The following is a 27,996-nucleotide window of genomic DNA, read 5'->3' on the forward strand; positions in this document are numbered from 1 at the left end:
GTTGTGATGTGTCACTGTCAGTTAAGTGTCAGGGTCGGAAAAAAAAAGTATAAAGCTAGGAACACACTACGCGGACGTCCGTCGTAAATCGACCGCGGACGGGAATCTGGACAATGGAAATACACATAACCGTGCAAACTATCGGTCGACGGACGCGGACGTGGCCTTGAGCTCCGATCGAAATCTGGCTATGTTTTGTTCAACAGGTTTTATGGTTCTCTTCTCCAATTAATTAAAATAATAACAAAGACACAACCCCGTATTTTGCAAATCACTATAAAACGTTAACATTATTTATTTACAATAATTATTCTTAGTTAAACCGAACGCGAAGAACATTGCGTCGTGTTTTAAAAGTGATGGAATGATGGAATAATGAATGACGTGTCAGCGACTCAAATAAACAATTTGACAGTTGGTCCCGGGTTGCTCGGTTGGGCTGTCGAGTAATGTTTGCTGAGATAAAAATAAAATGTTTAAGTCTCCAGCCACATATTTGCGTTTGCAAATACAGATTTAATTATTAAACACTGATAAACTCAAAGTTCTAAACATTCGTTTTGTGATCTGTAGGTGTTGTGTAATTTATAAATTCAAAATGAAGCTGTTACAATTTATTACTTCGAGTATTTACCAAATAGTTGCGTTGATTTTCTTTATTGCATTTCTTTTGGGAGTGTTAAATATACATTTTAGTGACAAAAAGAATTACTGTGAAATGACCTACATGTATGAATATCCCCAGTTTGTGGTAAGATATGAGAACAAAAATTCATTGTTTTGCGCTGTATTATCCCGGGTGTATTGATTTCTTTGTTTGTTGTAGAAAATATCTTTGGATGAAAATAAAGAGTTTCCGCAATATGGCCTCTACGCGTATAGTGAGGGAAGATATACAGAACGTGCCAGAAAAATGTGGTAAATAAACAATACCTATCATAATAGTTTTGCATTGATAACAAAGTCATGCTGGATAAAGTTGGAGAAAGTCTAGCAATCAATGGTTTTCCTTACTGAACATGAAAGCCATACAATCTTCTGCTTTGCCCAAAGGTTGAATGATGCTTTGTAGCATTAAGTTCTCCTCTATATTAAGTTTTTCTTTTGTGTGTATCATTAAGTTTAAATGAATAAAGAAATAAATACACGGCTTCTCTATATTTATGATTTATTTAAGTATATTTTGTTTTCCTGTACAGGTTTGATGGTGTTCCAGTATTATACTTGCCTGGTAACTCTGGGAGTCACATGCAAGCTCGCTCTCTGGCCTCCGTAGCTTTGAGAATGGCATTGTCTAGAGGATATGAATTCCATTTTGACTATTTCACAAGTAAGTAAAAAAAACATGTCTCAGTAAACCAATGTCTTTTTTTTTTTTTTTTATAAACTCAGCTGTTACCGAACCTTCGGTTCCACTATATTTAATACCTGGCTTAGAGTTAAAAACTATTCAATGGTTGGTAATGGGTACTAACTAAGGCTCTTAATGTTCCTATAATTTAGTGCGTAAGAGCATTTTGATTTTTGTTTCTTAAGCTTCGCTATTTTTACTTTTTTACATAATTATTGTAGGTACTTATATTTAACGCATTTTTAACCCCCTTTAGTCCTTAGAATCCTGAAATAGGATGTTATTATCCCATAAATTACGAAACAACTTGTGCTATTTATTTACTTTGTTTATTCGGTAAATATTCGGCAATTTAACCGAACTATTCGGCCGAATACGAACATTGAAAAACTTGCCGAATATGCCGAATACCGAATATTTACCGAATATTCGGCCCATCTCTAATATTAACATATTACTTTTATTATTTTTCATTTAGGTTGTTTTTCTTATCTATTCATAGCTTTTTTCACAGGAAAAAACATTCTTATTAGTTACTTCACCTAGAAAAATAGAATAAGATAAAATAAAATGCCATGTACAGATGTAGTGTGAAAAAATTTGCCTTCGTATCGTTAAGGAAACATATGAACGTGTAATGCTATTTCAGTCAGTCTCAGTACAAGATGTACTGACATTATTGCCACAAGTATTTTCATATTTGTAATGCTAGTGTATTTGTAGGGTGTTTACTGTTTACCCTTGCATACAATACTTTTTCTACGACCATGCACTTAGTTTTTAATAGTTTTCTAGAATAACTTCGTAAAATTCACACTGTTTCCTGTATTTTGACGCAAAGGTTTGCAGCGCAGCTGCCCAACGCCATCCCGCGCACGCGCGCAGTACCGTTATAACAATGCGTTGCCGTGGTTACAGAGCCAAACATTGCGTTTTCAATTTTTTCGTTACTGCGCGCATGCGCGGAAAGCCGGCGGTTGCTAGCTTTGGGGAATAGACTTTTATGTAGGGTTTTAATTTAAACATCTATGCACGCCTGCCTGTAAATGGCGAATAACAGTTCGGGAGTAGGAAAAGTATTAAATTAAAGTATATATCATTTCTTTTATGTAGAGTTGCAGTTGTAGACCATTTTTAAATAGAATCATCAACTTTCTTATTAGCAGTAACTGTAATAAAATTAAACCAATCCTTTGCTTTTAGTAAGTTATAATGAAGAATTATCCGGCCTTTACGGAGGCGTTCTACAAAGGCAGACCAAATTTGCCGCAGCCTGCATATCTAAGATACTCAGTCTGTACAAACCTAACAAGTATACTAAGTCTGTGCCTTCTTCGGTCATTGTGATTGGTCATTCAATGGTGAGTCAACTATATAGGTATTAAGCTTCTGATTTCCAGGCAGGGGGAATGAATGCACCTGTTAGTGTTCCATTTACCCGCACAAAACGATTTGCCTTATCTTTTGTGATGCGGTGTTCCCAGAAAAGCCACGCTAGAAACCAAACGTTATCTATAACCGCCCGCTTGTATGGTGACAACCCAGATTGTCCGCATCTGAGCAAAGTTAATGAGTGTCGGCTCCTTGGTATTGAATATGCCTCTTTCATGACTTTGCATTCAGTTCTATATGAGGTGCTTCTGAGCCCGGCCCTGACGTATTTTTGATGCCATCCGACCATTTGGGTGGTTTTTCGTCATACATTAACACACTAAACCAACTAACTTTTCAGGGGGGCCTCATAGCCAAGCGTCTCCTCGCCTACCCAAGCACAATATCCACCACAAACATCTCAATCGCTCTAGCAGCACCTTTGGCAGCTCCGGCCATCAATTTCGACTGGGAAATGGACAACTTCTACTCAGCCATGGAGAGAGAGTGGGAGATATTGAGCAGTGACATGAGTGTGAAAGAGACAAAGATGTTGATCAGCTTTGGGAGTGGTGCAAGGGATTTGTTGATACCGGCTGGGTTGACCGCGAGTAATGATAGCGATGTTAATGCTTTGGTAAGATTTTTTTTTCTAAATGTCATGCATGGTATAGTGTTAATTACTTCTGAGATTCCTGTATCCCTGGTGCGGGATAAGATATCATTGAATAATAATAATAGATGTGAAACATTATCTCAATGCTTACTTGGAGAAATAATCAGAGAGTGGATTATCATACAAATTATCTGTCTATTATATTGCCAAACAATATTTTGCCAAGCCAACTGACTATTTTCAAAATAACATCATTAAGATCTGCCCGAAATTGAGGTTGTGATTTTTCTGCAATGAATTATGTAATAAAATTGATTGAATAGTTGTAGGATATGGTTAGGAAAACGATATAATAATCAACTATAAGCAATAAAAATAATAGTAATTAGTTACAATCATATTCTGAATTTAAAAAAAATGTACATATTTCATTTAAATCTTTCCTTCTTTCATCAAAAATTGATAATTTTATTTACACTTACAGACAACATCTATCCCAGGCGTATGGGTTTCCACAGAGCACGTGACCATAGTGTGGTGTAGGCAGCTTGTGATTACCATCAATAAGTTCCTATTCTCGATCGTAGACCCTGTGACTGAACAACTAGTACCGGATAAAAACGTACAGATGGCGCTGGCGAAGCAATATTTTGTGGTAAGTTAAACCAGGGGCGGCTCACTTCGTGATTCTTTCGCCGAGCTACAATGTACAGTCAACCAATTGGAACCCTAGGCCACTGTAGAACTTTGTCATAGTGACGTTATAAATCAGATTGTAAGAAATCTCTTATGCTTGTCATTTTGATATAGTTGTAGAGTGGCTTAGAGTTCCAATTGGTTGATTGTACATACCGGCATTTCTCTAATAACTGGAAATCTATGTTTCACACTGTTCAATGAATTACAAAGTGATTCAATTATAGGTACCTACCTATGATACTATCACGCGCTAAAACGCTATTCACGCTTATTACTCTCTATCAAAAATAGAATCGTATTACTTTTCAATAAGACTCATCATTAGACGGGTTCACACTGACCGAGCGGCCTCGCGCGATCAGCTGACAACTATCACTTCGCGATCGATCACCTACACGCTGACAAGTGGCCGAGGCACGCGCCCGCTTGTGTACGTCACTACCCATAGCTCGCGATCGCATTTCGCGTTAACTTTTAAGTTAACTTTTACCTACACGCTTAATCGCCGTTCATTCTGAATGAAAATCAAGTGGATGCCGAGTTGGAACCCTGCCACGCGCCCTTTTACCAACGCCTTTGTGAATTCTAGTCGCTACTAATGTCAGTGCGTACATACCGCTCACGATATAGGTAGGTACTTATAATATCTGTTTCGTAGCTATCTATCTCTATCGCTCTTGCGTATTTGCGCGACATAGCTAATAGACTGCATTTCTCAATCTTGGGTAACACGATAGGTTTTATTTAACTAAATACTCTAAAAACCAATTAATTAGCACCTTTGGATCACTTGTCCAGACCTTTGGACCGGACCGGCTAAAGTACACCACAAACGCATGAATGACCCAACATTTACCGGCCACCACAGTAGAACCTAGGATTAAACAAACCATCGTCGCGTCAGTAAAAGCCCCAAAATTAACGGATTATCGATTAACGTTAACTTGCGTTAAATTTGTCGAAATGTATCGCTTTAACGATTATGCACATACCTTTACCTACTATTCTTCTGAGTTTTACGTAGTAACTTATTAGTATTACATAAATTAAGCGTAGGTATTTGTCGTTTTGCGGGCAAGTGAAGGATCTGTTACGTTAGTAACTTTAATAATCTGTGCTGGAGTCCGCCATCTTCCCGAGCAAATTGTTTCGGGCGAGGCAAACGTGCGCGCAAGAGCACGGACGTTTTGCGCTCGAGGCAATCGCGAGGCTGTTCGGTCAGTATGGACCCGGCTATTCGGTTATCTCAATTACTATGGTATTCCAGGCAAACCGTTCGATGTTTTTGAATCCTGACGTGACGCAACCGAACGCAACAATGCTGGCTGATGCGTTTTGGTATGAAGATAATAGGAGGATATATCAGATTTCAAGGCCGGAGATTGACAAGTAAGTACCAATTTTTTTGTCTAAGTCGCGGCTTGGACGATGGCGATGCGACGCGACGAAATCAAACGCGTGGGTAAGCGACGTCGATTATGGATGATAGGTGATAAGATCAAACCTTTTTTTTCAAAGTTGTCCATATCTATGGAAGTCAGAATCTTGTAGGTAAAAAAAATGGATGGACGACGTCGTATGAAAAAATGGTAACGGAATGGATGGTTTTTTTCTCCTAGGTGAAGGAGCTGCGATTCTGAGTGGAAAACGCAACTTTGACAGCTATAGTCGCGCGATCGTCGTCCACACAAGCATCATCATCATCATTTCAGTCATTAATCGCCCACTGAGCATAGGCCTCCCGTCATGTACGCCATTTATCCCGGTCCTGGGCTAATCTTATCCAGAAGTGCCCCGCAGTTTTTCGAATGTCGTCCACCCAACGAGCCAATAGATGCCAGGCGCTTCTTACATCCGATAGCGGCCCCCATTCGGTCAACATTGGTCCACCTGCCATCACTCTCCCTGGCCCCGCACAATTCCATTTGAGTTTGGAAATGATGTCACCCACGTCCTGCACCTTGGTGCGGCGTCGGATCTCGACATTCCTCACTCGATCTTGAAGCTTAATGCCGAGCATGTGCTACCCATATCTTATGCACAGCCTTTTTAGTGAGCGTCCATGTCTCGGCACCGTATGTCATGGTGGGCAGGACACACTGGTTGAAGACTCGTCTCTTCGGGTCTTGGTTGAAGCAACGGCATATAAGGCCGGATTACATCGCATGCGATTTTAGTTACATTGCGGGCTGTTCAGGTTACATATACAATACAATCCAGCACAGCCATCAAACACCATAGCAAAACAAAAGACTGTAATAAACTAGGGTGAGAAACATTTTTTATCGATATCGATAGTTCTAAATATGAGTTCAAACACCGCAAACACCGCAATCGTTCTCGTACCGTGTGAATTAAATGGAACCCTAAAACAGCTATTGAGCCTAGGATGGTCCTTTGGGTTTTTTACATTTTGAAATTTTAGCGCCAAATCGTACTATAGGTCGTACTTAGGTGCCTACTCCGTCTGAACTATAAAATTTGCTTGAACATAAGCATAAAATTCCCATGAATTTAAAAAAGATTTTTTTTATCGCAAAGTTATCGCTAGTTGACCTCGTTATTCGACACGATTAGTTAGTTTCTCTTAATCAAATATCTATTTACACGATAAGATTTTTAGTATCGCACAGCTATTTTCATTAAATGTGTCGCTTAACTTCAAACTTGGGTAAATCCATTCTGCTATTTCTGCTACCAGAACCAGGCCCAACACTATCCAACACAGAGTCATGTCGAACACGATGACCACTAGTGTTTGCACACCGTTTTATACCAGATTTCTTCCATAAACTATGTCTAAGTAGATTTATTTAACTCTTGATTATGCCTTGGATTATCTTATGGAAATAGCTCCTTTCAAACAAAAAAAAAAAGAATTATCGAAATCGGACCACGGGTATCGGAGTAATCGGTGAACATCCATTTCCATCCATCTCCAAGGTGGTCCCATATTAATCTGGGTTTGTTTTTATAATGGCATCCATGAACAGTTGAGGGGACATTATGTTTACTATTTTCTATCTTAGCTTATTTAACTAAGCTAAGATATAAATTTAAATTTCGAAAAGAAAACCCGACATTGTGGACCGATTTTCATCAAACATGACTAAGAACACTTCCGACTGATTCAGCTTTCAAACAAAAAAAAACTAAATCTAAATCGATGCATCCGTTCGAAAGCTACGATACCACAGACAGACACCTTGCGTCTTGAATTAAAAAAAAATAGTAAACATAATTATAAACTGAAATAGATACCATACACTAAAGAAAAAAAAAGTGATCAAGCCCACTGGTGGCGAAGCTGGGAATCGAACCCGGGTCTCCAGCTAACGCGGCTGACGCCCGTCGGTCGGTCGTCGGGCGGTCGGGGTGGTGTAGCGGTCGAACACGTCAGCCGCGTTAGCTGGAGACCCGGGATCGATTCCCGGCTTCGCCACCAGTGGGCTTATCGCTTTTTCTTTAGTGTATGGTATCTATTTCAGTTTATAATCTATAATAGTAGGTAGTGTTACTACTTAAAAAAAAAAAATATTTAATAAAATAATTTTATTTGTTCCCTGCATAGTAAACATAATGTTTTACGTAGACGTAGTCTAACAGACGTGGCCATTTTTTTATCCGCCACGTGTGTTCTGGCATTTCTCCAAATGCTACGAAACTGTATTTTCGGCTGAGTAGTGATTACGCTACGTTTATTTTAATATACGTCTAAGGGCAAGGGAATGATGTGACTATTAGGCGTTTCCGTTTTATTTACAAATGTGACATTCCATGAGAAAAGGTGACGGCAAGAACATATACCTAATATACCGGTGCGCTTACGGCAAATCTGTTATGTACATATACCTATTGTTACGGAAACGTACGAACGTGTCATGCCAGGCGATCTCGGAATCAGCTCTAACGATTACGCTGAAATCTGTTATGTACAGATGTAGTCCGAAAAGATTTGCCTTCGTATTGTTACGGAAATGTACGAACGTGTCATGCTATTTCAGCGTCATTGCCAATGAAGCCTTCGCTATGCTATTTCAGTCAGTCTCAGTACAAGATGTACTGACATTGACTGAACTAGCATGACAAATACGAACGTTTCCGGAAAAATACAAAGGAAACCCTTTTCGCACTACATCTGTAGGGGTTTTTAGGGGTGAAAAATCGATCTAGCTTAGTCTTAGGTGCCGGAAAACCCGAATTTCCGAGTATTCGAATTCCGAGCCAAGCTCGATCGCCCAGGTATTTAGTATGAAAATGTTATAGGTGTACTCAAGCAAACCCACTTTGTTAGTAAGAAAAGGCGATTTTAAAATAAATGTACGCAAAGGATGAAGTCATGTTTGCCTAAACTAGCGTTGAAAAAACCGGAAAAAATCAAATGTTTTTTTTTTGAACTTTCTTTTCCTTTTAAGAAAAAAACTAATAAATTATATAAATTAGTATTCTTTTAATCACTCTCACTCTCATCATATACTGATGGTCAACTGACCTTGGCAGTAAAAAAGGCGGTAAACTTGAAAAACATAGGGCTCACCGGCGAATTGTCTTCATAAAACGCGTGCCTTCTTAAACCCTGACGATGGCGGAATCATATTTATTTATTTATACCGACGATCTCGGAAACCGCTCGACGAGCCTAAAGTTTTTGTTTTTTGTCTTTTTTTTGTTTTTGTACTAACGACGTGATAAAAAATGTATTGAAAATGTAAGAGCAAAGTATTAATTCCCATAGAAAATTTGTCGCGCCATATTTTAGTGCCAAGATTTGGTTGACCGTCTGTTTGTACTTCAGTCATTTCTGCTTCCATGACGTCGGTGCGCGTTTGTAGGTGCAAATTCGCCCGAATAAAGATTAATTTATAAAGTCGCTCTGGCAATAATCGATTTCTATCTCTGGTATGTGTCCGTCAAACAATGACCAATTTCTTTCGTATTTAATCGTTTTTTATGAAAAATAAGAGCCGAAAGTTTCGCGATTTGTTTCTTTAAATTTCTGAAAAAACCAAAGGAAATGGAAAAAAACGGGAATTTTCCGGCTGTTTTCATCGCTAACCTAAACCGAACAGTTTCTCACCACTAGCATAGACAAATATCGTCACTACTTTTAAAAAAACTTGTATCTTCGTCTGTCAATGAAAAGAAAATTGTAGTAAGTATGTATGGAATGCATATAGACTTACTGCGTTTTAACTTTGAGGAACAGCGTGAGATACGAGATTTTTTAAAAGTAGTGACGATATATTGCTTCGTAAGGACATTATATTATGCTATATGAGCCTACGAATGGTGCCGATTCGTCGGCGTCGAAATCCCATTGATGACCTCAGTCGTAGGTATCCCGTAGTTGCACAGTAGATAACGTTCGTCCAGCATCATATGATATCTGAGGGTTTTCCCAAACCTATCGACGGGGTATCAGCTCTAGCCTACCAAAAAATGCTTGTTAGAAGACGCTTACGCGTCGTCGTCGCTGGACGCATCCGTACGCATGTTCACTAACGAGTGATTTTTGCTCGGCGAAAACCGATTCAGAGTCCATAAGTGAGGGGAAATTCTAATCCATGAAAAATAATATAGTTTTTTTGTTAATTTTCTGTGAAATCGTGAGCGATATGGTCTCATTATGCGATAGAAGTAACTTATCTACTGCTACAGTATCTATTACATTGTCAGTATTTAATCTTCCATTCACCAGCGTGTTCAATTTATACTACGACGCTTCTTATCAGACGTAATTATTTATCTTATCAAACAATGCATGTGTTTCACTTCAGGCATGTGGTTTTCGTTAATAGTGTAAGCGTGAATGTGTTGCTAAGCAACAGCTTGTATCTTTGTTTACAATAACGTTAGAGAGATGGCGCTGTTTCATGCAAAACGGCAAACTCATCTTTTGCAACGCGCTTTCAAAATTCATTCTTGCGGTAGGCGTCCTCATTTACCTTTAACTGACTTTGACTAACTAAACACTCGACTCGACCCATTACTTTTTTTAAATTATGCATATCTATTACATCCTCCTTGCGTTATCCTGGCATTTTCCACGGCTCATGGGAGCCTGATGGGGTCCGCTAATCCCAAAATTTGGATTTAGTTGCCATCTGACCTTCCAACCCTTAGGTTAACTAACTAGGCCTTATTGAGAACCGAAAAGCGATTGGCAAATATCAAATGACATTTCGCACATAAGTTCCGAAAAAGTCATTGGTACGAGCCGAGGCCGGGGTTCGAACCCGCGACCTCCGGATTAAAAATCGCTTCTAACGCTTCCTTATATCTATACTCTGTCAAACAAGTCTGTCAGTAAAAAGAACAAAGAAAACTATATGCATCCTTTTCTTTAGGGTGCTAGAGAAAAGGATACCTATAGTTTTCTTTGTTTTTATTTACTGACAGACTTGTTTGACAGAGTTTATTACACTTTCATTTACGCTTATGTATAATATGTATTAGGTTTATTGTATTTTCTCTATGCTATGTGCTGTACATACTTATTTTGTGCAAAAAAAGTGTTACTTCTACTAGTAAATTTGTTTTTAGAATGACCTACCTAATGATACGACTAGTAAGCTTCCCTCAGAACCGATTCGTCGCCATAGAATCTGTCAACTTGGACGACAAAGACTGGATATTTGGATGCAACGCGCAGTACGCTTATAACTCATATCGATATTGGTAAGTGGGTAATGTATCTTAATTTATGTATTTCAATAGATAATATACATACTTATGTATTTATTTGTATAAAATTATTTTCGCAACTAAATAGAAAAAAAAAACACTCGTGACAGCTAAGTGACACTGACAGTTGACATCGCTTTTTTTCTAATTTGATACATTCAGCACGCGCAAAGGCATTGTCACTTCATCTGCTATTCAATTTCACAAACGTCATTTCGGTCACTTAAAAAAAGATACTAAATAAATTATACGAAATAAAAATAAAAAGCCACCTTTTCGTGACCGTGATAACGTATTCTATCAGAAATAGTATTTTATGCAACTGGTGGTTAAAAGAGGTCAAAAAAGGTGAGTGGCGTGGGTAACAATTTGAGGCGAAGCCGAAAATTGTTAATAAAGACGCCACGAGCATTTTTTGACTCAGTTAAACACCGTTGCATACAATACTTTTTCTACGACCAAGCACTTACTTTGAAAGAAAATTAAAATAAATTCAACAAATACCTACTTACAGTCATCTTAGTTATCTAGTGGACCGCCTACCATTTTGAATATGCAGTTTGAGTATGAAAACTGTCTATGGTATGGAGAACCATACCATAGACAGTTTTATTTTCATGTTTGCACTCAAACGCGGCTCGATTCGTCTTAGTGGCCAGGCTTCAGAGAACTGAAGCCTGGCCACTAAGACGAATCGAGCCGCGTTGAATCGAGTTCTCATACATTTGAATGCGATTCGACGCGCCGCCAATGAACGCAGCAGAAAACGAACTAGACTCGACTCTGCGAATGCCAGGCTTTATCTGACATTCTAAAGTTGGCAACAATGTATTTCATACAATATTTTAATTTTCTACGATGAAGTGATTGGTTTGTTAAGTTGGTAGTAATGTGTTACAGAACTTTAACAGCTATATCGTGCTACTGCTACAAAATGTTTTCAGGGTATAGACTAGAGAGACTTGTCCTGACATATTTTATGTCGGGTTTTAAAGTTCTATGCACGACCTTGTAACTCACGAATAACAGTACGGGAGTAGATAAAATATATTATTTGCCTATCTTAATAATTTGCATCCCATTGCAGCAAACAAGGCACATCACTATCGGAGCTTAGTCGCTGGACAGGGGCAGACACTAACTTTGGCAAGCGGAAACTAGCGACCATACACCTCCACGATTTGGTCGAGAAACATCCTGACTGGTCGCATGTTATCGTCAAAGTGTCGCCAACCAGGAGACCGGTAAGAACGTTAATTGACGTTAAACTAGCCCATTTGATCCATACATCTCAATTCGGTCGATTATGGATCCGATTTGGTCGAGAAACATCCTAACTGGGCGCATGTTATCGTTAAAGTGTCGCCTACTAGGAAACCGGTAAGAAATCTAATAAATTATAATTATGCTTGGTATAATTATTAATAAGCGTCAACTGACCCCCATACACCTCCACGATTTCGTCGAAAACATCCTGATTGGTCGCATGTTACCATCAAAGTGTCGCCTACTAGAAGACCTTACCGGACGCCAACATACGTTCTTTGTAGTTGATAGGTAGTTGAAAACTTTGAAAAAAAAAAAATTTAAACCGGCCAAGATATCCTATCCATCAATATATACACGTTGGGGTTGGAATGAAAAAAAAAACAGTCCCTACTTTACACATTGGTGCTAAATTTCAGCTTTCTCGTGCTAACGGTCACTGAGATTATCCGCGGACGGACGGACGGACAGACATGAAACTATAAGGGTTCCTAGTTGACTACGGAACCCTGAAAAGAGAACTAATCAATCTCCAGGACTCAAATAAGAATTATGATAGGTCGCATTTTATAGTCAAAGTGTCGTAATAAATGACCTGTTAGTAGTTTTTAATATTTGTTTGTATAATTAATTAATTCCAAAAAATAATTAAAAAAAACTAATTTTAAAACCCATTTTTACAGGTAACCCTAAACGTCGACATAAACGACCACGCCTCCCGTCAACTAACCGTCGACGTACCCTCGCACTTCTCCTTCACTCGAACGGTTATAAAGCAAGAAACTGAAGCCTACAGCATATACTACGAGTTATTACTACCAGGCTTCAACGCTATATGGCAGGCTTACCTGCTATATGTGGAACCTATTGCATGCAAATCGGAGTATCATGTCTCCGCGGAAATGCAGGTCCCATGGGCTGAGAACCAGGAGTATTATCATTATTTCACGTAATGTAAAAATATCGTGTATTAATTATTTTACATATTTGAGCAACTTAGCCGCGAGCATATACTATACTACCAGGCTACTTTGTGTCCAAGATTTGTGTGAAATAATGTGTATGTCGTACTTTTTTCCTCCTGCTGCAAATGTCAAGGATGACATTTTCACTTACTTGTCCGGATACATTTTATTAAAAAGAAACCTTATGTTTTCAAGACCATTATGTTCTATTAATTTTTAATTACTTTAAAAAGCCATTTCCAGTTTGCTCACTGTCAACCTAACACGCTCCTCCTCGCTTCGCTCGTCGTCGCACCTAAACTGACCCTGTCGCACACGAGTTTTCTGTTATAATACTAATAAAATTAATACATTACATTTATGCCTTGTAATATTTATTGTCAAACGTGGTTTTGCATGGTGTAATTTGTAGAAACATTTTTTGACAAAATAATTTTGTCCAGTAATTAATTTGACAAAAATAAAGTTGAGCAAACTTTTCTTGTCCAACTGAAGCCTTGGGAATAAAACTGAAATTATCATTTGACAATTTTAAGTTAAATTTGGCAAACAAACCTTCGGTAAATTAAATTAATCCCGTAGAAATGAAAATGCAAATTCCTAAATATTTTCGAAATTTGCGATGTGAAATTTTGACCAAACATGTTTTTGGGATATAAGTTTTGCCATTAAAAACGTTTGCGAAATAAAGTTTTGTCTAAATAAAATTTGACTAAGTAAAATTGTGCCAAATGATAATTTGACCAAACAAATTTATTGCGAAACATACCTTTGCCAAACAATACTTTGGGAAATGAAACTATTGCGATATGATTATTGGGAAATGAAATTTGACGAAACGTTTTTTGGCGAAACGGCAGGACACCGTTTGTTACGGACAAACAAACAAATACACAGGGCAAAACGGAGCGACGAATTATCGTGATTTTTTAAGTGGAGATAGTTGAAGGGATGGAGTGTGACATAGGCTACTTAGTATAAAAGCCACGACGCGTGTACAATTTCTTCTCTTATGAGCCTAATAAAAACGGTTAAATAATAACCTTGTTATGACCAAGTGTGCTGAAAACTGTTTTACTTTTTCAGACACCTAAAGAAATCTCCTATGAAGCTGCGTCTATACAAAACACATCCGAACGTGACCCGGGGGCAGGACGCAAACGAGCACGTCAAAGTGGTGCTACTGTTGGATCCGCAGTGCAAGTATACTATCAGGTAAGCTAATCTCTCATCATATTTGTCGCAGAGATGACGATCGATGGGGCCGGTTAGTATTGCTGTGGAGACCTAGGGGAAGCCGAGGTGACGGGTAAACATGAGCCAGATGGTCGGACGACATCAAAAAGACGGCAGGGCCGACCTGGCACAGAACCGCCGCATATAGAACGGAATGGAAATATATGAAAGAGGCATATTACTTTGAAAAAATATCGTATCTCACACTGCTCCTCAAAGTTAAAACGCAGTATGTCTATATGCATTGCATACATACTTATTACATTTTTCTTTTCATTGACAGAAGAAGATACCTACAAGTTTTTTTCAAAGTAGTGACGATATGTTCAGCAGTGGACGCAAATATGCTGAGAAGAAGAAGAAGAAGCAAATCTCTATCTCTACACCTTATAAACTGTCTGTGTGTTATCGATAAACTCAAAAACGACTGAACGAATTTTCATGCGGTTTTCACTTATAAATAGAGTGGCTTTGAGGAAGGTTTACGTATATAATTTGTTGAGATTTTGTTTGAATTGGTCGAAATATGACGATATTTTCTAATCGAGTCGGACAGAATCCCGCTGGCTGAGAGCTTTAATCGAAAACGCTGCCTAAACCGTTTGAGCTGTATCAAAACAATCAATAAGCGAAAATGTTTCTCTCTAATAGGTCTACATAAAAGTTCGCGATGGCATATGTCTTTATTTTACGGATAACTTGCTATAACCATTTTTATGATATTCCCCGTGCGTGCCCGGGTTGGGCTGCTAGTAATGATAATAATTTTTAGTTTTCTACTCCCGTACTCCCTTTATTCGTCATTTACAGAGTCGTGCACAGATCTCTAAAACCCTACATAAAATATGTCAACATAAGTCTATAGTCTATTCCCCAGAAACGCATTAATAGCAGTGTGTTTTTGGGTTTTAACGAACTGCATTACATTGCTACCAACTTAACCCAGATAAAAAAATGTAAACCATAGCTTGTAAACATGCTCGCATAAAATAATATCGGTCGCAGGTTATGCTCTTATTCTTAAGATATAACTCTCTTTACGACAGCAACACAAAAATAGTCACAAAAAATTTTTTTGACAAAATTTCCTCATCTGTAGTTAGGCAAATAACATTTTTTTATTTATTTTGGCCTCAGATTATTCGGTTAATAAATTATTTAGTTTTCTCATGAGCACCGTGGATAACTACCTCATTATAACGGAATCAATGTGGAGGCACACTCAAAGGTTATGACAGATGGCGCCACCTTATTAGTCCACTGCGCAGATAAAGGATTTTATGAATTTTATTTTGAATGACAGTGACATGCCTAGGCCACCCTAGGCCACTTTTTTCCAGCATCGCATCCTCCTGGTACCACGTGCTAGCTCAATCCGTTCGCGCCTTCACTCCAGTACTAATAACATACGTCGGTGGAGCGGTTATACTCATAGCTAAGAGCGTGCTAATGAGTCTACATGGAGTTGGTACCTGCTTGTCTATACATGGGGCGTTGAGGAGTGATGACTTGAAACCTTATGCTCCCCTGGTATTCGTCCGGGTGCTAATAACTCTGTTAATGTAAGTATTATTGTTTTTAGTATTTTGTCTTACTTAAATCTACTACTCCTATCCTGTCCAAGCAAGAGTTGACTTGGAATATTCCCGGATCAAGGGGGAGAGGTCGCCCGCGGACTACCTGGAGGCGCACGGTGGAAAAGGAGGCTGGCTCAGTGGGCGCGCCTGGAGGAGGCCGCATCGGACCGGGAACAGTGGAAATCCTTCCTAAGAGCCCTGTGCCCCTGATGAAGAACAACAGGATAAAATCATCATCATCAAATCTACTAATAACATAGGTGGAGCTGTCTTACTGATAGCTACGAGTGTATATGAGTCTACATGGAGTTGGCACCTGTTTGTCTATACATGGGGCGTTGAGGAGTGATGACTTGAAACCTTATGCTCCCCTGGTATTCGTCCGGGTGTTAATAACTTTATTAATGTAAGTATTATTATTTAAATATTTATAGTACTCTGTCTTACTTAAATATTCTAATAACATACGTCGGTGGAGCGGTTCTACTCATAGCTAAGAGCGTGCTAATGAGTCTACACGGAGTTGGTACTTGCTTGTCTATACATGGGGCGTTGAGGAGTGATGACTTGAAACCTTATGCTCCCCTGGTATTCGTCCGGGTGTTAATAACTTTGTTAGTGTAAGTATTATTATTTATATATTTATAGTACTCTGTCTTACTTAAATATACTAATAAAATACGTCGGTGGAGCTGTCTTACGGTAAGCCGGCGGGGATGGCTTTGGGCAGCTGGCTCGAGCGCTGGCAGTGCAAACCTTTGCGTCAAAATACAGGAAACAGTGTGAATTTCACGAAAGTTATTCTAGAAAACTATTAAAAACTAAGTGCATGGTCGTTGAAAAAGTATTGTATGCAACGGTATCCCATAAAGGGGTAGAGTCAAAAACCACTACTTCGTGGCGTCTTTATTAACAATTTTCACCTCAAATGTTACCCACGCCACTCGTCTTTTTTGCCTGTTGCATAAAATACTATTTCGTTTGTGTTTTTTTTTTTTTGTATTAGAAGTTTCACTTCAAAAAGATTGTCACTCTGTTTTTTTTTTTCAGGGCTTTCCCTATATGCACATACCTGCTAGACAACGCCAGTGCTCACAACTACGAGATGCACTACTTCATCCGCTCCATCATGGTGCTGGCAGCTTACTTCGTGGCGCTAGGGCTGCTGAACGTGGCGGCCGCTGGCGTGCTTTTCACTATGGTGTTCTCCTCGCAACTGGCGCATAGGATGCTGTTCCGGATACTGTGGAGAGGCGGCCAGGGGTTGGCTGAGAGAGTCGCTGTTGGATTACAAAAGGTAAGAGTAATTCGCTACCGTGATGTCACCATGTTCCATATAAACTGGTGTCAAACACCGATCGCATTGCTACATAGCAATTATTAGGGTTGGTATAACTTGACGTCTCTTTGCGTGTGCTACTACAGATAGGAAGGTTACATGGGTTTTGACAACCCTAAATCATCTCGATCGTCCTTGAACCGCTATCGAACTTCGATTTTGTAGGAAGTGTTCCTTCTGTGCGTAACTGTTATTATTTATTGATATAAATTACATAGTAACAAATCGTTTTGACCGTTAAAAAGGCGATTTGATTAGTAGTGAAGTCTATTAGAATTTCCACTGTTAGAGTCCATATTTAAATCAACGCCAGTGCTCACAACTACGAGATGCACTACTTCGTCCGCTCCATCATGGTGCTGGCAGCGTACTTCGTGGCGCTAGGGCTGCTGAACGTGGCGGCCGCTGGCGTGCTTTTCACTATGGTGTTCTCCTCGCAACTGGCGCACAGGATACTGTTCCGGATACTGTGGAGAGACGGCCAGGGGTTGGCTGAGGGGGTTAGATTACTAGCTCGCGGTGGGACCAGTGCCTTAGTCCATATTTAAATCAACGCCAGTGCTCACAACTACGAGATGCACTACTTCGTCCGCTCCATCATGGTGCTGGCAGCGTACTTCGTGGCGCTAGGGCTGCTGAACGTGGCGGCCGCTGGCGTGCTTTTCACTATGGTGTTCTCCTCGCAACTGGCGCACAGGATGCTGTTCCGGATACTGTGGAGAAACGGCCAGGGGTTCACGGAGAAAAAAGTCTCGTCCATGATACCTGAATAGTGTAATCTGAACGAGAAAATCTAGTAAATTCTGGGACAATTGTTCACATAGTATAAATAACTAAACTAGTCTGTTTAAATGCGTTGAGCTTAGTGAACTAGTTATCTTGTAATTGCTACACATTAAAATAGCCTGTATTACTAGAATATTTAGTAATCATAACACGTGGACCGTACACATAAATAATATTTTCTTGCAGAGCTTAATAAATGAAATGTGACCTTGACAATATATTCTTGTAAAGGTAATATATACATTACGTATCATAAAATAAAAATATTGTAAGGGTCACACAGTCAAATTGTGTGTATTACTAGATTATTCAGTATTTATAACAAATGGAGTGTCTAAATAAACAAAATAATGTAAACTCCACAAGAAATTCTTGTAAAGGTTATAAAACTTTAGTTAGGCCAATAATAGGTATCGTTAAGAATACAAGTCATCTGATATATATTACATTCTCTTCATTTATGTAAACTTCATTAAATGGTTGATAGAACAAGAAAGTTAGTTACAGCAACTGCATTTATGGTACTCTCTAATAAATATACAATTGCGTTAACGTGTTATATTTTTATCGGTACCTATGAATTTGTCTGTGCACTGTATAGACAACTAACATTTCTTGTAAATGTAAAAAAAGGTTTGTTGTCTATACAAGGTGGTTCAGTAGGATTAAAGGCCGAGCCACGCCAGATACGTGTACGTAGACGTGTGCGTGGCGTGCGCGCTGTAAAGTACGAATCTTCAAAAGAGATGATACACCGTTAGACACACACGGGAAACACGTCACACAAGCGGTGTAATCTCTAATGAGGATTCGTCATTTACACCGCGTACGCTACGCGCACGTCTACGTACACGTATCTGGCGTGGCTCAGCCTTTAATCCTACTGTACCACCTTGTATAGACAACAAACCTTTTCTTACATTTACAAGAAATGTTAGTTGTCTATACAGTGCACAGACAAATTCATAGGTATCTACCGATAAAAATGCAGGTTGCTAGGACCAGTTCCAAGAGACAGAAGCCTAGAGTTGAAACTGGGATCCGGAAACCTGGGTCACCCAGCATATGGAATGGATGCTATGAGCGGTGAAAATTGGTGAATCTGAAAGTAAATAAAATAATTATATAATTTGTTAAAAAATATATTTCAACGATCCTTAGTGCAAGACTTTATTCATATATTCGTCAGTGTTAGTAGAACCGTCCTTCATTTCGTCCAAAATTTATATTTTGCAGAATTTTTCCACTTTTGTTCCACAGTATGGCATGGGTCACAGGAAACTTGCAACCATTGTTAATCATCTGAAAAAGACATTAAAATTTCTATGAATAAATTTTACAATAAGTAATATTCTACGTCCACTTCAGATATATATAAAGACTGTCCACGATAAAAAGTGGTCATATATAACATGGTAAATCTTTTGATACAATGAGAATTTATAAGCAGCATGTTTGTCAAATAATTTGTAGATATCAAACTACATTATAAAAATACAAACAAATTATAAACTTTAGGTGGCCTATGAATTTTAGCAGTATGTATCTCATGATAACAATATTTTTTTGTACAGTGTCTTCTTGCAGTCTTTAAGTACAACAGTTTTAATGACAAAAATATTTTTTTTATGTTTAATTATAATAGCCAAAATATACCCTATTACATACTGATTTTACGATAGTAATCATTTTTCTGATTGTAATCAGATTAAGAAAGTACTGAGATTTTCTAACTTTGCTGAATTCGACTTTTTGAGACTTTTTGGCTCTCCATACAAAAACAACTGTCAGTGCTTGGAGTAGAAAGTCTTCCTGACTCCCAAAAGTCGAAATGAGTTTCAAAAAGTATTTTTTTGTCTGCTAAGATGTCATTCTAATGTGTGTAAAACAGCTTATAAAAATATAAGTATTTATAAAATTGTGCCAGGAAGCGTGTGAAGTTTGTTAAAAAACACTGTACAAGAAATGAAATGCTTGATGGTATACATTCGGCGAAACCTCAGACACACTAAAGCATTATAAGGAATAGCTTTAATTATTATATAGTTTTATGTATACAGATTTATCAAAATATAATATTGCTTCAAAATGTGCATTCAGGAAGAAAGATTTATCATGTTGTGTATGACCACTTTTTATCGTGGATAGTCCTTATTAGTTCAGTATTTAGATTTTGCCCCCGTAATGTCGTATGAATTTGTATGCAATGTAAAATGAATACAACATTAAATGCCTTTTTACTAAGTTCTAATTATCTACGAAGTTCTACATGTACGGTACATGACTCACCTGCTTTTGCCAACTCTGCCATCTCCCATCCTTGCAAGAGTTTTTGCACCTCTTCATCCATTTCCTAAAATGGAAACTACCAAACGAATGGATAATACGTAGTGAGTACGTTTAACGATAAATAATATAACCTATTGAGATCCGCGTCCACGCGTGATCTCTCAAGACACTTAAATGGCCGCCGACCACGCCGTGAGTGCTTTGACATTGCGTTTCGTTACACAAGCAAAACATTTATTTATGCGGACAATATTTTTGTTATAACAATTATTTTTCGGTGTATATTACGAGAATATCATTGTTATTTTTTTACAAGAGGCACAAAGTAAAATCAACTATACTGCTATAGCATTCACTAAGATATACAATGGTACTTAAACATGGCGTTTCGTTACAAAAACGAAACACAATATTAATACTAACTAAATAATTTTTCAACAGAACTATTTGTTCACCAGTATACATTACGAGAATATTATTGTCATTATTTACAAGAGCTGCAAAGTAATACCAACTTATAAATCAGTCATATCAACTATACTGCGATGGCATTCGCTACGATACAAATAATAGAGTTGACAGCGATGCGTACATATTTATACAAACTTAATATTTTTAAATATAACTCTTCGTTGAGTTTACATTACAAGAATATTCTTTTTATTTCTTTACGAGAACTACAAAGTAATGGCAACGTATAAAAAAGTTACAGGAAGTATAGTGTGATAGTAACCGCTAAGATTAAGATTGTAAAGATAATTTTTATTTTTTTGGCATTACAAGAAGCTTCTTGTTAATAGAATTATCGTAACCTTTATTCTATTAGTTGTAAATAAAACTAGAGTTCTCGTATATGTAATTCAAACAGAACTGTTTAGTGCATATTAATGTTTGCTTAGTTCTATTGAATTCAAGATATAGTAAACGTAACAATACAGTTGTTTTTATTACGAGATTGTAGTATCAGTTACGATAAATCTATTTTACTAAACGTTCTGGTAGTATTGTTAAAATATTTTTTTTCCGTGTTGGCTGAGGGGGTTAGATTACTAGCTCGCGGTGGGACCAGTGCCTTAGTCCATATTTAAATCAACGCCAGTGCTCACAACTACGAGATGCACTACTTCGTCCGCTCCATCATGGTGCTGGCAGCGTACTTCGTGGCGCTAGGGCTGCTGAACGTGGCGGCCGCTGGCGTGCTTTTCACTATGGTGTTCTCCTCGCAACTGGCGCACAGGATGCTGTTCCGGATACTGTGGAGAAACGGCCAGGGGTTGGCTGAGGGGGTCGCTGTTGGACTGCAGGAGGTATGACTTGTCCGCCTTTCACGGCAAAACGGAGCGACGAATTGTCGTGATTTTTTAAGTGGAGATAGTTGAAGGCATGGAGAGTGACATAGGCTACTTTTTGTCTCTTTCTAACGCGAGCGAAGCCGCGAGCAAAAGCTAGTAAGAAATAAATAAATAATGATGTTATTAACTATAAAACTCCCGTGAGACTCTAACATAATAATACGTGTTATTATTTTGTCCCCAGGTACCTATGGTAGTGAGTGCAGCGCTCATCACACTGGCGCCACTGTCGTGCGGCGCGGCCGCGCTAGTCGCCGGCGGCGCTTTCTACGCATTTATGGTAAGAATGTCTTCTTTTTTAGGGTTCCGTAGTCAACTAGGAACCCTTATAGTTTCGCCATGTCTGTCTGTCCGTCCGTCCGTCCGTCCGTCCGTCCGTCCGTCCGCGGATAATCTCAGTAACCGTTAGCACTAGAAAGCTGAAATTTGGTAACAATATGTATATCAATCACGCCAACAAAGTGCAAAAATAAAAAATGGAAAAAAATGTTTTATTAGGGTACCCCCCTTACATGTAAAGTGGGGGCTGATTTTTATTTTCATTCCAACCCCAACGTGTGATATATTGTTGGATAGGTATTTAAAAATGAATAAGGGTTTACTAAGATCGTTTTTTCATAATATTAATATTTTCGGAAATAATCGCTCCTAAAGGAAAAAAAAGTGCGTCCCCCCCCCTCTAACTTTTGAACCACATGTTAAAAAAATATGAAAAAATTCACAAAAGTAGAACTTTATAAAGACTTTCTAGGAAAATTGTTTTGAACTTGATAGGTTCAGTAGTTTTTGAGAAAAATACGGAAAACTACGGAACCCTACACTGAGCGTGGCCCGACACGCTCTTGGCCGGTTTTTTTTTAGTATGAATAGGTAGACGTTTGACCACGATCACACCTGATGGATGATGCGGTCTACGGTGGAGCACGCTTACCTTATGAGATACCTATTTACTCTCGCTTTAAAAAGACCTGGATTGTACTCATGCGGAAACAGACTCAGGCAGGGCATTCCACTCCTTGGCGGTTCGCAAAAGAAATGTTGAAGCGAAACGCTTAGTGCGTATTTTTGGAATACTAACCGTGAAGCGATGCCGCCATTTATTAATTATAATAGTAAATTAACACATTCGTTGCCGACGTTCGCATCAGCATTACAAATAACATGTTTCATGACGCGAATTCGCGTCTTCAGCAATAGCCGGGTCCACACAGAGCGAGGCACGCCGGAAGGCAATGTTTAACTCCGGATCGTTCCTTTTTTTGGAACATATCATGTATAGGAAATAACACTTGCTAATAATATTTGCCGGTCGTTTTTCGGTAAACGAAAACATCGCGTGAAAGCCGGACTAGTCCTAATAAGGTCTAGTTTGTCTTCTCTGATGGGAGATTAGAAAGCAGTCGCTTTCGAAAAAATTGTGTCTATTCCAAATCCTGGAATTAGTTGCCAAAGCGGATACAGTATCCTCAACTTTGTACAGTAACGAACTTAAATGTTGATTCACTTGTAGCACATTTTATGCTAGAAACGTCTTACCTTAACTATATGCTCAACTAGGGTTGCAAAAAAACGGTTTTTTTTTCTGGCTTGAAAAAAAAAACATGAAAAAAAAACCGTGAAAAAAAAACAGTTTTTTTTCTGGATCATGTTTTTTTACTAAAGTACGAAATCTCAAAATTTGCAAAGCAATTAATACTTTTATACGGTGTTTTAGACTTAATGTTAACTATTAAACACATTTAATCAAATAATTTTAATTTCTGGTCTTATAAAAGTAACATTTACGAAATCTGTAGTTGGTAGTTATCACTATTTACTGTTGGCAACACCACCACCTCTCCGCGTTGCACGCCGCATCGGGGATTTCCCAATAAACGTTTGTATACTGAATGTTAATCGAATTAAAATGTACGTTATTATTATTGAAGCACGTTACAACTCACGAAAAACCGTTATTGTCGAATTATTTGTTCATCTGAAAAAAAACCATATTTAGAAAAAAAACAAGGGTGCTCGGTTTTTTTTTCATGTTTTTTTTTTCAAAATTCTGAAAAAAAACATTTGGTTTTTTTTTCTATTTGCAACCCTATGCTCAACTATGAGATGTCTAGTCTATAACCTAACCACAAAATTAAAATTTTGAAAAAAAACCACAGTCAGACATAGTGGACCGATTTTCATGAAACATGGCTAAGAATATTAGCCTCGTAAGGCCCAATGTACATTACAATGTACATCAGTTGTTGCAAACGAATTTGAATCTTTCATCCAAACCAAATAAAGTAGAATTTCCCTTGTTACGTTGCTTTTTGAAACAAACGAAAATCTTACCAATTTACTTATACAGCAAGGTTAAAATTCGAAATGGGACATCTAACTATGGTGGGCCTTACGAGGCTAAAAGAAAATCTAAATCGGTTCATCCGTTCGGGAGCTACGATGCCACAGACAGACAAACAGAGAGACAGACAGACGGACACGTCAAACTTATAACACCCCGTCGTTTTTGCGTCGAGGGTTAAAAATGAGCTAGAAGTGGATCAACAATTAAAAGTCCGTGACCGTACAAAAAAACCCTTGCTATTTATTTATTAATAAAACTACTTTCTATTTCCACAGATATCCAAAATGTACGAAGAATACTTAGAAGACTATTTCTACAAACTGGCAGCCAAATACGCATCACGTTTCTGTCGCGCGTTTAGAAAAAATAAAAATAAAGAAAAAACAGAAACTGACAACTCTCTCGTACCAACAGAAACAGAATCCGCTGTTGTTAAAGACGATACTAGTACTTTAGTACAACGTAAAACGAATACAAATGATAAAAATAAAAATACAACAGATACTAAAGTTTCAGAAGTTAATAAAGATGAAATAACAGATGCTACTGTAAAAGACAGAACAGAAGTTGCCAAAGGTTCAGAAGTGAAAGACGAAGGGGACACAGAAGAAAATAAAGAAGTAGCTTTAATAAATAAAGCAGATGATAAAAGTGACAAAGGTGATAAAGATAAGAACGAATGTGATGATGTTGATGGAGAGCTGTTGTTGAGCGACATAAACTTCCATATGATGATGTTCTTTCTGTGGGCGGTTGTGGCTTTAGTTAATGTGCCTGCGCTTTTGACGTGGGCGAGGAATTTCAAGTAAGTAATCTTATACATAAGGTACAGCAGGGCAAATTTCGGCTGCGGGACAAATGTAACTGGACCATTTTTTCCTTGTTTTACAATGTTTGCATTGTTAAATAAGAGTGTCCACTGGTTATATATGGTAGGCGTGTTCAGTGGATACATGTAGAACTCAACATCATAGTGTAATAATGGAAAAAAATGAACCAGTTACAATTGCCCCCCAGTTGAGATTTGCCCCGATGTACCTTAGATATTTCTTTGTTTATAACTTACTAGCTTTGCTAGCGTTAGAAAGAGACAAAAAGCAGCCTATGTCACTCTCTATCTCTTCAACTATCTCCACTTAAAAAATCACGTCAATTCGTCGCCCCGTTTTGCCGTGAAAGAATGACAAACAAAGTTCCAAAAGAGTGGCTATAAATTAAAACACCACCGAAAGGAGTGTTTTAAATCGACACGAGTTACGAATTTCCTTTCGACATGTATCGCACGACGTTTTTCAGAACAGGTGGCCGATTTTTGAGTCTCACTGTCACTAAAATACCGGTTGAAAACGGTGAATTGCCTATTATTTTCAGTGACAATTTTCTGAATTCGAACGCGTGAGACTCAAAAATCGGCCCCCAGATGGCCCTCCGAAGTTTCGACCTGACATATCATGAACCACTTCTCGCTCCTTTCGGTGTGTTAATTTGTCGCCACTCGTTTCGAACTTCCTTTTTTAACCGCCTTCCAAATCTCAAAGGAAGGGGTTCTCAATTCGTCTGTATTTTTTTTTATTTTTTTTAATGTTTGTTCCTCGATATCTCCGTCGTTACTGGACCGATTTTGAAAAAAATTTTTTTTATTGAATGTATATGCATACAGATTGGTCCCATTTTTCTCAGAACCCAGTTCTGATGATGGGATCCTGGAGAAATCGAGGGAACTCCTCAAATCTGAAAGGCATACATATGGTGATTTTTGTGTTTTTAAAGGAACAGCATGCATTTACGTACGGAACAGTGACATTTGGTGCAGTGAAACTCCTGATGATGGTCAGAATGGAACTCCTCAAATCTGAACGGCACACTTATAGTGACTTTGGTATTTTTATAAGAACAGCTTACACTTACGTCCAGAACAGTGACATTTGGTGCAGTGGAACTGCTGATGATGGTCAGAACGGAACTCCTCAAATCTGAACGGCACACTTATAGTGACTTTGGTATTTTTATAAGAACAGCATGCACTTACGTCCAGAACAGTGACATTTGGTGCAGTGGAACTGCTGATGAAGAGTGAACCGCCCCTGGTTAGAGTTCCGTTTTGATAATCATTATTCATCTGTAAGTACTTCAGAATCATCCAAATTTAAAAATTGGTTCAGAAATGACGGAGATATCGAATAACAAACATTAAAAAATATACAGACGAATTGATAACATAATCCAACATTTGAAAGTATTTATCACCAAAACCCCAAAGGAAGGCGGTTTTTTTTTCTTAAAAATTATTTCTTACTTATTTTATTGATTTGGGAAACACACAGCATTAATAATACATATGTCTTACAAATTAAAGGTAGCTCACAAGCCAAAACAGTTTCCACTTTAAAGTTATACATGAGAAAGCTCTGAAATAGACATGCGTGAGATAAGTTCTTAAAAACAGAAACAACAGGTAATTCACTACAAAAATGCAACAAGACAACCAATTTTATCTGTGATGGAAGCGTAGTTAATTATGATAAATTAAAAGAAAAAGATAACTTGTATCGTAATGTACTATTTTGTATTAATAGCCATATTTTTTTATTGTTTTAGATACAGCATGGTGCTCAAGCCAGACAATTCAAGGTTTCCTGGGCTCATTCTTTCCATTTGTTCGACATGCATATGGCAAATGGACGGACCAAGGAAAAACTTGTAAGTATTTGCCGACTAGGATTTTGTCAAACATTATTTGACGACCGGTCTGGCCTAGCGCGTAGTGACCCTGCCTGCTACGCCGCGGTCCCGGGTGCGAATCCCGGTAAGGGCATTTATTTGTGTGATGAGCACAGATATTTGTTCCTGAGTCATGGATGTTTTCTATGTATATAAGTATTTATATATTATATCGTTGTCTGAGTACCCACAAGCCTTCTGGAGCTTACCGTGGGCCTCAGTCAATCTGTGTAAGAATGTCTTATAATATTTATTTATTTATTTTATGGCCGCATTTGCCGACTAGGATTATCTCAAATATTATTTATACTATCAATAAGAAAAAGGGATCGGGATAGATTATATTTCGATTTGAAGAAATTTCTTTCAGTCCTAGATAGTAATAGTCTGTAATTTTTATGGGTAGCATTATAACATACAATTTCATTGTAACTTTACAGGAATATTATGATTTCCGCATATATTATGGGCCATTTTTTTCAAAGTTGTCCACCCCACTTTTTTTTTGGATTTGGAAATTTTTATGTGTTTTCTACTCATAATAATCCTGGGTTCGAATCCCGGTAAGGGCATTTATTTGTATAACGGGCACAGATATATGTTCCTGAGAAGTTAAAACGTTTTCTTTGTATATCAGTATTTGTATATTATACACATCGTTGTCTGAGTAGTTGAGTACCCACAACACAAGCCTTCTTGAGCTTACCATGGGACTCATTCTGTGTAAAACTGTCCAATAATATTTATTTATTAAACTCTAAAACCTATTTCTTTCAGAAAAAACTACAACATCGTAGCTGGAATAATCTTCGTAATAGCAGTAATAGTGCTTAACTCTAGGCCCGCTCTCGCTAACCTACGTCAATTTCGGCGTAACTTTAGTCTTCGCTCTCATAACTGCTCAACAGCTTTTCGACCAGGAAGAAATTGACGATGACTCTCAAGACAGCCAGGACCCACAGGACGCCGAACTTACTGACCAGAGTCAAGAATCGGACCAAGAAAAGACCGAAAGTAAAGAAACCAGTGAAAGTGAGGAAAAAAACGAAAGTGAGGAAAAAAATGAAAGTGAGGAAAAAAACGAAAGTGGGAGAAGCGAATGTGATCCTTGCAATGAAAATAGGATATACAATGTGTTTAAGAATCTTAGGGATAAGTTTAGTTTTAGCGAGGAATGAGCAACGACTGTGGATACTTGTTTTAGTCAAATTTTGCGTACACAGCAAGCAAATGGCTACCTAATGATTGTCCGAAAATTTTCTGCGTAATGAGATTCTTCCAATCATTATTCGGCCAAAGAAGCCGTCGGCGAATCGAATTTTCGGAAAATGGGGCACCCAAGAAATTAGGTACCTAACTAAACGAATATTCAAATATTCGCGCGCGAGTGTGGAGGGCGC

At 38.2% G+C, this 27,996-nt stretch overlaps 1 protein-coding gene across 1 annotated transcript; it reads left to right on the plus strand.

Annotated features, from left to right (window-relative positions):
* The first annotated feature begins 435 nt into the window (after window positions 1–435).
* LOC125233649 (GPI inositol-deacylase) lies at window positions 436–27,996 on the plus strand. The gene is given in 18 exon segments (XM_048139716.1): window positions 436–751; window positions 827–918; window positions 1,200–1,330; window positions 2,555–2,712; window positions 3,084–3,359; window positions 3,823–3,993; window positions 5,305–5,426; window positions 10,581–10,715; window positions 11,809–11,965; window positions 12,671–12,936; window positions 14,039–14,167; window positions 15,529–15,750; window positions 16,816–17,062; window positions 21,716–21,811; window positions 24,151–24,680; window positions 26,474–26,575; window positions 27,374–27,425; window positions 27,427–27,996. Coding segments are annotated over 18 exon segments (3,387 nt in total). The 5' UTR covers window positions 436–598; the 3' UTR covers window positions 27,775–27,996.

Source organism: Leguminivora glycinivorella, chromosome 14 (assembly GCF_023078275.1).
Source record: "Leguminivora glycinivorella isolate SPB_JAAS2020 chromosome 14, LegGlyc_1.1, whole genome shotgun sequence".
Lineage (NCBI taxonomy): Eukaryota > Metazoa > Arthropoda > Insecta > Lepidoptera > Tortricidae > Leguminivora > Leguminivora glycinivorella.